At 41.8% G+C, this 11,815-nt stretch overlaps 1 protein-coding gene across 1 annotated transcript; it reads left to right on the top strand.

Moving 5' to 3' along the window:
* The first annotated feature begins 189 nt into the window (after positions 1–189).
* On the top strand, positions 190–11,184 carry LOC138978616 (uncharacterized). Its single transcript, XM_070351381.1, has 3 exons — positions 190–448; positions 8,271–8,580; positions 9,259–11,184. The coding sequence occupies exons 2-3, from the start codon at positions 8,371–8,373 to the stop codon at positions 9,376–9,378; spliced, it is 330 nt and encodes a 109-aa protein (XP_070207482.1). The 5' UTR covers positions 190–448; positions 8,271–8,370; the 3' UTR covers positions 9,379–11,184.
* Positions 11,185–11,815: the final 631 nt, after the last annotated feature.

Genomic DNA, 11,815 nt, shown 5'->3' on the forward strand with positions numbered 1-11,815 from the left:
CCAGCAGATCGCAGCCATTTCGGCGCATATCCTACTTTTCACGGCCTATTTTCGGCAGCACAAAACACGTGTAGGCCTAAGTTAATTACCACCAAAAGCCCCAGAGGCACCAAACATTTAAGTTTCAAGCGCCTGTGTCAGACACGATTAATGAGTCAAACCCAGTGAGTTAACGTGCGTAGCAGCGGGCGATAAAATCCGGGTGGATAATGAATTACTCTACCCACCGCTGCGTGATAGGCTTGAGAAACGGGTGGACTGAGAGGCTCGAGCACGGGTAGAAGTACCCGAGATACCGCACTCAGAAGATCAGGTTCCTGGAGACTGGCGAGAGAGACGTGAAGATTAATGTACCCTGGATCAATAGATCGATGTTGCTATAGGCGGGGTACTTCGCCTTGGGATACGGCAGTTGTGCTTCACGACGCGTCTGGGTGCTACTGTACAGGTGAGTGAGATGACGGTTCTTTATTTGTTTGTTGGTTTGTTTGTGTGTTTGTTTGTTTGGCAGCATTTGTGTTTATGTCATCGGAGAGAGAGAGAGAGAGAGAGAGAGAGAGAGAGAGAGAGAGAGAGAGAGAGAGAGAGAGAGAGAGAGAGAGAGAGAGAGAGAGAGAGAGAGAGAGAGATAGAGAGAGATTGATAATTAGTTTTAACGTCCTCTTAGAACCAATTTGCCTATCTTGGGACAGGTAGAGTTGATATGCTTTATGGGGGGACAGGACACTGGACAGACATACAAACAGAGAACACATATGATCGTGTTATAGATCTGGAAGTCTGTTGTTGCGATATTTCAAAATGGGGATGGAAGTAAAGATTTTGTTGGGGTTGTTGCCATAGTGTACGCGAAATATAGTTGAAGTGGAGCGGTTTTGTAGGCTTATTTGCTTTTTATTTATGTAAAATATGTTTTAGACTTTTGAATAATGCCAAAATAATGTAATAAAGAACTGGCTGAATAAGTAAATAAATACGTAACTAGAAACATAAAAATAATTATTAGCCAAATAAGAATATTAAATATAACTTGCTAAAATAATATATCAGAATGGGGAACTTAAGTTCAGGTAGGAGGGCGGTGTATGTTATTTAGCCTTGTTTGAATAGAGCTATGTGATAGGTGTTGTAGGCGCTTTGGTTGTTGGGGAGGGGGGGGGGGGGGGTGGGAGAGAGGGTTGAGGGGTGGGAAGGAGGAGATGTGATGAAGTTTTCAAAATAGATGTCCTATTTCAGCCTTATGTATTGAGAGACACAGGGTGTATGCTGGCTTCCATTGAAGCGTGCAATGTTTATCTAAAAACTCATGGGGTTTCAGTTTGTGTTCGTTGACAAGGGTGTGTAGGTTGCGAAAATCTTGTTGGAGTGATTGGCAGCGGTCAAAGAGGTGTAAAAAAGATATTAGCTTTCCACATTCACAGAGACGGGGAAAGAACTTGTGAGCGCATCCATCCGTGCGAATTCTGCGAAGTATTTTAAGGAAGGGGGTGGGGAGTGTAGGCCTGTTTTGTTTTGTTTGTCGGGGCAGAATAAGCCAACCATGGGCATCGCCTTCTGTTTTTAATTCTGTTTCCCAGTGACGTCAGGCAACTTTGGCCATTTTGTGTTTTGCTTCCGTCTTTGTTAATTTGAGGTCATGAAATTCTGCTTGATCTGTGACAGATTCTTTTGCTGCTCTGTCAGCCATATCATTGCCTCTGATCCCCGTGTGTGAGGGGATGTACATAAGGGTCAATTCTGTTCCAGAGGCAATGATCTGGTGACAGAGGAACAATATTTCTGTCTGAAGCTCTTCCCGGTTTCTGGAACCATTTTGGAGAGCAGTCAGAGCTGATTTTGAGTCGGAGAGGATCACGACTCTTGTTGGGGGTTGAGGGAGGTCATTGATATAGTGGCATGCTCTTAAGATGGCGTACATTTCTGCAGTGAAAATGGACACATCCTGGTTGAGTTTGAATTTTTTAGTTATTTTGAGGTCAGGGATGACAAAAGCACAGCCGGCTTGGCCATCATTTTGTTTTGAGCCGTCAGTAAATATTTGTAGGTGATCTTTGTAACTGTTTGAGATTATTTCTCTTACTATTGATGAGACAAGCACAGGGTTATCTTTCTTTGTTATACCCAGATCAGTTATTATTACTAACGTGATAGCCAGTACACAAGAGACATCTCGAAGCACTGCAAAGACAGCGTGTCCTCTCGGTCAAGCAGTAGTAATGTTAGTGTCAGCTCTGTGTTATCAGATAAAGGTCAGTAAATACCAGCAGTGAAACTCTTAAATGCAGCCGGCTAGAGTTATGCCAAAATATCTCTCTGTGTACTTATTTCTCAATTATTACTGCGCCGAATAACAAAATGTTGATTTCATTATAAACTGAATGTATTTTGCTCTCATAAAAAAACTCGATAATGTTGCCTAGCTTTAATCATTAGGACATCAGGAAATTCTAGGCTATGTGACTGATCTTGAACAAATGGCTGGGTTAATATGTAATATATGTGTATCAGTCACTTTTAAAAACGAGTCGTTTGATCGTCTCTAAGCCTAGACGACCGGTCATTTTTCATTCCAACGAGCCAATTGACCGTTGACAAAGGCTTGGCCCGACCTTGCGTTATACATTTGGGTGCGTGTTGTTTAAGACGCCTAGGCACAACCCTTACATCAACAACAAAAGGTAAACGGCTTATCTTTAACGACAGAACTTATTTGAACAAGGGTAACCGCATATCTCAGGCTGTGAAAACAAATAACCCGATGTTTGTGTATGAACAAACGTCTGTCCCCCTCTCCCTCCCTTTACAACGACCGACTTGAGTTTTATTGTATTTTTCTTATCTATGAGAGTCGGTTGCATTGCGGTAAACTGTTCGTATCTTTTGTTTTGTTCTCTCGAAGCTGGATTGTCAAAGCTGAGCATTTTAAACTCGAGCTGCCATTATTATTCCGCAAATTATATCGTCCCAAAGAATCTATACATTGTGAGACCAACACCCGACATTGTCCATGTTTTAAGTGTTTTATGAACCGGAATGTTTGGTTTTATCTGTTGGGATAAACGTACTAATGAACTTATCGGGAGAAATATAGCATTTTAACGACTTGATAATTGTAACACAATCCTATCCCTCTAAATATACGAGGTAAAGAAGCACACGTGATCCTAATTTCGTGAGTTAAACCATACGCAAAGCCACCCAAAACTGACGATTACAGAAAGCATAATTATGCCTACTCAATAAACACAACTAATCCAAACACAAAACACATTTGCGACTTATCACAGGAAACCAGATGGTGGCATTCTGGACATAAGAAAGGGAAGTAATCCGAAGGAAAACGAGGTTTAGCGTCAAGGGGTTGTGGACAGCCGATCCCTTTGAGAGCTTTGTGCTAATCAGTCTGCTTGCACCCGCTTCATTTCACCGCTTAATCCTCTCCGCAGACGACAACGGGTGGAACTTGGCAAATGACTATTTATTTTTTCAACACACTAAACTTCGCCGGCTGTCGCTTTGTAAATGTAAATCGTGTATAGTGGTGTTAAGAATATAGGCTAGGTATAGTGTTGTGAGTGAGTGTGTGAGTGTGTGTGTGTGTGTGTGTGTGTGTGTGTGTGTATGTGTGTGTGTGTGTGTGTGTGTGTGAGTGTTTGTGTGTGTGTGTGTGTGTGTGTGTGTGTGTGTGTGTGTGTGTGTGTGTGTGCTGCACATACTCTTTCCTCAGGTTTGAAAGTCCAAAACCATCGCATTTTACAGGAAACAAAAATCGTTGCGTTTCTCGTCTGTTTTCCTGGACAAAATGTTAAGTAAAAAGGTGCACAAATTCTCGAGCTTAGGCGGCAATCGGCCACCATTTTGTCATGTTTAAAAAATCACGCTCGGGTAGTGTCTAGATCCGTTTGTGAAAGCAGATTTAAAGACTGAAATGATGTCCCCGTTGAAGAGAACTCAACTCAAACACATCTCCCAAAACTGAAGAAATCCAAAACAGATAGCCTGCTAACGTTAACAAAATTAATCTACAACAAAAAACCCAAAGAAGAATGGTGAGTTTATGAAACATTTAATTGACAAAACAAAACACTCAATCTACTAAAATAATAAAATAAAATAAATATATAAAAAATTGGAGGATGAAAGTTGCTTGTTCATTCCAATGCTTGTTATTCTCTCAGGTGCCATGAGAATGGTTCCGAATAACTCTCACTTACTCTATTACACATGTCGTATGCATTTCGCGCGCTTACTTCCCTTTCTTTCTCAGATCACTCGATCTACAGCCCGCGAGCATTGCTCCGACATAGCCCTACTTACTGCCAGAAGCCAGCGACTTAACCCGCTAACCTGAAAACGATCAAGATATGTTTCTTAACTCCTGCATGGTCATTCCGGCAGAGGTCGTCTGGTCGATGCCTTGTTGCCTCCACCTTCTCCGCTCCCCGTGGGGTCAACCGCCTAGGGCCAGTTAGTGCTGCGACTGCCACTCAGCGATAAGTTAATCGGCCGATCGACATACGTGGCGGATAGATGGAATAATCAGTGCGAAACAGTACGTTGGAGTACGCGGGTTGAAGAAGGCGTTTTCTTTTGTTGAAGTTTCTTTAAACAGGTACGGACAATGTTGTGAACCGTACGTTGGAGTACGTAGGACGAAAAAGCCGTTTTATGGTTTCCCATAAAACCATTTTATTTATTTATTAAGGAGAATTCTATAGCGCATAACTAAAAGCACTATGTTCTAAAAGCATTTATGTTCTGAATTTCTTTGTGCTAACAACCCAAGGGAGACAACCACTTCACACAATCATACTATGAAACAAGCCAACACTGTGATTGCGGATGTTGTCGCTGGATCTACCCAGCGACTGCATTTTTGAGAAAACCAACGTATTTATACATATCATCAATCAAAAATGCATACTGTTTAGCACAAAATTGTTCGGATACATAATCATCATGTAGGCAACATGTTATTATAAAGTACACAAAATTGTGAGAGTATCCGGTCGACTAGATGGACAATTGCCTCCCTTACTATATCACACCGGCCTTCTCACAATAAATATGCAACATTATTTACATCACAATACACACTGGGGACCAAGTTTCCCCTCTTTTTACATCACTGGCGGTAAAACGCCACCAACCAGCGAGCAGAATTGCTTGCTGGTACCGACCTAAATTACAAATCTATTTTAAGTCACCCAAAATGCCCTTACCCGTCTGACGTGTACTACTAAGAGCAAGACACGAGCAGCCAATAATAACAAACGCCCTGTAAGCCACCAAATGTACCCTTACTTGACGCTTGCATCAACTGAACTGCCCGTTCCATACCTTGAACTAAGTCCTCAATTGTCCACCTATGCCTACTGGTCAGACATTATGCATTCGTATATATAGGCGGTGAACGCGTTCGAAGCCCATCTCCCTGCTATGCGAATCTGCGCGTCAGATGCTCCTTGCGAAGCTAACAGAGTGGCTGCTCCTATTCTGAAACTATGAGTGTTGTACCGCTCTTGTGGGTGCCCGCAGAACTGATGAACTGACTTCAGCTCTTTGCAAAACCTGGACCGCGACACCGCCTCCCCAGTGTCTGTGATTGTATTGACCAGGTTGGCGACCGAGTCAGACGGGGTAGGATTGCTGGTACCGGTTGTCGTTGATCCGGATGTTGAGGCAATGGCCTCATGATCACCCGAAACAGCTTCTTGCAGACGCTGGTTGTCTTTCTGGAGCGAGACCATGGCGACTTGGCAGGCCTCTTGCCGCTTCCCCAGCATATCCTGTGCAAAAAACCCCCAAAAAACCCCAACAAAACAAAACAGCAACCAGGATATATATGTGAAAACGGTCTTGTTTGTCAGATTACTGAGAATTACACATGAGCCTTGAACTCGTCTGCTGCTCCTTGCAGGAGTTGACAACTCCTTCACTGTTCGGCCTTTAAAAAGTGGTTAAAATGCCATACTTCGGTTCCAGGTACAACCTCGGTTGTGAGATCAACACCAATCGCTGAAATTGTCACCAGATTTTGGGAGTCTGAAATACAAACCAAAGAAATTGATTACAATCTGGCCCAAAGTACTCCAAACCCATTGTGTTTTCTGTCTCAAACTCAAATTCTGGCACCCAGTACCCCCACCAAACCCGAGTTTGGAATCTCTGAGGCTCAATATATTTATGACAAACAGAACACCAACAGGAAATTACATCATGGTTCTCTGAACTGTCACACATCCACTTGAAGTAATACCTGGCTAACAAATCCACATAATAACTAATGTTGGAATCTCTGAGGCCCTATAGCTTAATTTGACAACAACAACCACTGCGAACCATGCATGCTTTCTGATTCTCTGAAAAATCAGCCCCACCATGAAATATTACCTAGCCCACCGTATTTTAACCAAAATAGTGTTTGTAATCTGTGAGGCACCAGCCAACACAAGTGACAACAGTACCTCCACAGGAAAAATGTTCCCCAATTCTCTGCAAAGTCACACAACACATGAAATATTACCTGGCCCACAGTACCACAACCAACTTGGAATCTCTCAGGCTCAATGACAAGTGATCGACATACAATATACCTCCACAGGAACCAATAGTTCCTGATTCTCTGAAATGACGAACACCCACCTAACAGGTAATCGTCATACAGTACCTCCACAGGAACCAATAGTTCCTGATTCTCTGAAATGACGAACACCCACCTAACAGGTAATCGTCATACAGTACCTCCACAGGAACCAATATTTCCTGATTCTCTGAAATGTCACACACCAACCTAACAGGTAATCGTCAAACAGTACCTCCACAGGAACCAATATTTCCCGATTCATTGAAATGTGAAACACCCCCAACCTAACAGGTAATCGACATACAGTACCTCCACAGGAACCATTATTTTCTGATTCTCTGAAATGTCACACATCAACCTAACAGGTAATCGACATACAGTACCTCCACAGGAACCATTATTTTCTGATTCTCTGAAATGTCACACATCAACCTAACAGGTAATCGACATACAGTACCTCCACAGGAACCAATATTTCCTGATTCTCTGAAAAGTCACACACCAACCGAACAGGTAATCGACATACAGTACCTCCACAGGAACTACTATTTCCTGATTCTCTGAAATGTCACACATCAACCCAACAGGTAATCGACAAACAGTACCTCCACAGGAACCAATATTTCCTGATTCTCTGAAATGTCACACACCAACCGAACAGGTAATCGACATACAGTACCTCCACACGAACCAATATTTCCTGATTCACTGAAATGTCACACACCAACCTAACAGGTAATCGACATACAGTACCTCCACAGGAACCAATCAGGGGCGGATCAGTTGCTTTGTAAGGGGGCGGGGTGCACTTTGAATCGAAAGTGAATGTGATGGGCGCGAAGCGCCCGAATTTGCTAGGGGGGTCCGGGGGCATGCCCCCCCGACATTTTTTTTGCCCAAAGAAGCAAAATGGTGCCATCTGGTGCCATTTGAACTTAGAAATGGTCATAGAATCAGCATAGAAAAATCTTTTTTTCTTCTTCTTCTTTTTTTTTTGTGCCCCCCCCTCGTCCGCCCCTGCCAATATTTCCTGATTCTCTGAAATGTCACACACCAACTTAACAGGTAATCGACATACAGTACCTCCGCAGGAACCAATATTTCCTGATTCTCTGAAATGTCACACACCAACCTAACAGGTAATCGACATACAGTACCTCCACAGGAACCAATATTTCCTGATTCTCTGAAATGTCAAACACCCACCTAACAGGTAATCGTCATACGGTACCTCCACAGGAACCAATATTTCCTAATTCACTGAAATGACAACAAACACCCACCTAACGGATCATTTCTGCTATTATGAAAATTCACCGCCTTGAAATTATTTGTACGTAACGTAACTGATCTTATTTTAGCCCACGGAAACGTCATGTAATTACGCTAGACACGTTGCAATAATTCAAATAAGAACGCATTCATTACAACAAACGTATACCAGGGATTTACACCTTTACCAAATAGGTTCTGTGATTGTAATTGTTCAGATACCCCATGCAATTACCCAACCCTCGGTTATATTATTCTTGACATGTCATCATAATTATTCAACATTCTGAAAATATTACGGAAAAAATTTTAACAAAATATTAGTGAAGTCGATTTTGTTTTAAAACAAAGTTCAAGTGCCTTCATACTACACCTCAGTGTTTCCACAATATTTTTCTGCGTGTACTTTCAGGTTTGACGTGACAGTGACAGTTTCAAACTTCTGCATCTATCTTTAACCGTTCAAGGTTGTTTTCCTCACCCTCATCACATCGAGAATATCGGCCGTAACCATGACAACGATCCGTTCATCAGTGCGCCCTGAAAGCAGCAAGCAGCCATGGGGAACCATCCTAAAACCGGAATTTGGTCTCGGCTACCAAAAGATGACAGGATACGAAATTGACCAGACAGTCAACCGGCTGTACTATGTACCATCTCCCAAGGAAATGTCTTATGATCGGGAAAGGAAGGAAATACCCAGGGACAAGTTTGATGCCATGGTAAGGGTCAGGGCGTTAGCAATTTTCTCCCCCCTTTCCTAACCTAGGTGGTGGGTTCAAGTGCTAGTCTTTCGGATGAGACGAAAAACCGAGGTCCCTTCGTTTACACTACATTGGAATGTGCACGTTAAAGATCCCACGATTGTCAAAAGGGTCTTTCCTGGCAAAATTGCATAGGCATAGATAAAAATGTCCACCAAAATACCCGTGTGACTTGGAATAATAGGCCGTGAAAAGTAGGATATGCGCCGAAATGGCTGCGATCTGCTGGCCGATGTGAATGCGTGATGTATTATGTAAAACAATTCCATCTCACACGGCATAAACAAATCCCTGCGCCTTGAATATGTGCGCGATATAAATTGCATAAAATAAAAAATAAAAAAAATAAAAAAGTAAATCCCTGCGCTCAGAACTGTACCCACGGAATACGCGCGATATAAGCCTCATATTGATTGATTGATTGAAGTTGTGTGTGTGTGTGTGTGTGTGTGTGTGTGTGTGTGTGTGTGTGTGTGTGTGTGTGTGTGTATGTGTGTGTGTATGTGTGTGTGTGCGTGTGTCTACGTATGTGTGTGTGTGTATGTGTGTGTGTGTGTGTGTGTATGTGTGTGTGCACATTTTTCATTTTACACACAATTAACACAATTACACTGAACATGTTTTCTTTACTTTAAGATGGAACGCTTAACTGTGGCGGATAAAGAAAAGATTCCCGACAGCGACAGGCGAGTCAACTCTTCAATGTACAGAGAAATGGGGGTGGTGTCCTCCTACGCATGGAAAGGCTACAACTGACGTCATTTCCTCTACAGTATTACGCTAAAATGACAAGACTTCAACGGCTTGGTCTTCACTGAGGCAATCAGTGAGAAAAGTATGATTATGTTTGCAGCAAATTGTTGGCCTGGAAAGGTCAAATTGTAGACATCACAGTAATTATTCAAGTTTAGTGTCACAGATTCACAAATGGCTAGTGCAGGGTACTTAATTTTGTAGACGTAGAAGAACAGTGGGAATGTGTTGTTACCGAAACAAAGTCGTGCTGAAAAGCGTCAATTATGACTTTGAAATTCAAATCGTTCCGCAATGTTAGTTCAAAATACAAAGATATTTATGCCGTCCAGTGTTAACTGAGAGTTATTTTGAGACACTTAACTTGAAATTCTACCGATATCACGCAGCTGTCAAAGTTGCAGTAGGGGAAGGTTGGCTTATATGGACTACTTTTTGTTTCATGCTGATAACTAGCTTGTTTTCTTGCAAAGAAGTTCAATTTTGTGTTTGGTAATCCTTCTCTCTTTAGTTCACCGTTAGGCCTATTAAGAGCGAATTAGCTTTGATAGACATTGAGCAAAAATTAAATATAGAATAATTCACAACTGGTCCATGTTAGGAGCCTGGGCGCCTAATATTGACCAGTAAAGAGGCCTTCACGAATCACTGTAAAAAAACCACCTATCATTCAAAATAACATGATACAACTTAGTGTGCAAGTCAGACAAATACACATATGCTTTTGATTGATCTGTTTCGGTTTGACGAGGACGTTATTTGAAGCACAAGAAGAAACTAAAGACATTTATTAAAAAACAGAGAGAAAATAAATGAAATTATCAACTTCCAAGAAAAGAAGACTATTTGTTATATTTTTTGAAAGCTCGAGGGCTAGTTATAGGTTATTTTCAGCAAGCTTGTTAATGAATTAATGAAACCAGCCTTTAGCTTTTATTTTCTTCTATTTGTTGAAGGTGGTTCATTTAAGGTAACATACATACACTTTGAAACGTTGCTATTTTTTTTGCAGTAGAAATTCGGGGTCAACACTGCTAACATGAAACAAATACAGTCTTAGCTATCAAAAATAGCAAATTTTGTGTGATAACAGCTTTGGCTGTTGACAGAAACAAGTCCGTTTTAAGCGTCATATTTAGAATGAACGCTGCCAAAAGTGTAAAAAAGAGAAAAAGCCTACCGATTTTGTGGTCTGTGTTTCTGCAACATGTGCAAGTTATCTAGAGAGGGTAAATACAGCGAATGAAAATTGTTGTGAGCGCTCGAGCACCGTTAGTTTGTCAGACCAGGAGGCGGTCCAAATTAAGAGCCGGTCCATATTAGCGGCAACCTTCCCTTACTTTGCTCAAGTGTTAACATGTTGAATCTTATTCATCTCAGCCTCCCTCTAGTCTCGGTACGTGTGTTTGCATGATTGAAATGAGATTATCTTCCTCATCTCAATTTATTTGTTGCTTTTGATTTTTGTTTTATACGTAAGTACACTGGAGACACATTCCGTTGAGGAATTTTATCGGTGTTTTTTGACGATGTGTTCCCACACACAGGGCTTAAACCTGAATTGATTGACGGTCCTTGTACATGATTTTTCCTGTCATGACACATGCTTAGTATTACACTACCCAATGGGTTGAAATGCATGAACCCTACAGTGTTTTTGTTTTGTTTGGGTTAAAAGTAATTTTTTCTATTATTTTTGTGTATTCTTTTCTCATTCAATGCATTGTATCTAGCTTGTTAATTGAAATAATGTTATCAGTTTCATATTCTTTCGGTATGCATGATTTAAAATATGTTCTTGAAAACATATTAAGTTACTTTGGTATGGTAATACGGAAATACGGAGAGAGAGAGAGAGAGAGAGAGAGAGAGAGAGAGAGAGAGAGAGAGAGAGAGAGAGAGGAGGTATTGCACCTCGGTTCGACCGAAGCTAAGTTAAGAATAAATTCCTGTTGTGCAGCGGGTTAAAGTATTCCCTCATACCTCGGAGATATACCTTCACTCGCTCGCAGCGACGTCACGTGACGGAAAGAACGTTATCACACCATTGAAATGACATTCTTTCCGTCCCCTATAGGCGACGAAATAGGTCAAATTTTGTGCACTTTTTAGTGGAAAATGCTTCGACGCCGGAGCGGGTACTGGACCCAGTGCCGTTCTAGTGCAAGTGCACTACAAAGGCACTGCACCCAGTGCCGATAAGCGACAGCATTCTTTCCACCATCTAAAATGTCACGTGACGTCGCTGCGAGCGAGTGAAGGTATATCTCCGAGGTATGAGGGAATACTTTATCCCGCTGCACAACAGGAATTTATTCTTAACTTAGCTTCGGTCGAACCGAGGTGCAATGGGTGGACAGAGACAGAGAGAGAGAGAGAGAGAGAGAGAGAGAGAGAGAGAGAGATATGATGATGATGATGATGATGGAACTTTATTTTT

This window comes from Littorina saxatilis, linkage group LG1, assembly GCF_037325665.1.
Source record: "Littorina saxatilis isolate snail1 linkage group LG1, US_GU_Lsax_2.0, whole genome shotgun sequence".
In the NCBI taxonomy this organism is placed as follows: Eukaryota; Metazoa; Mollusca; class Gastropoda; order Littorinimorpha; family Littorinidae; genus Littorina; species Littorina saxatilis.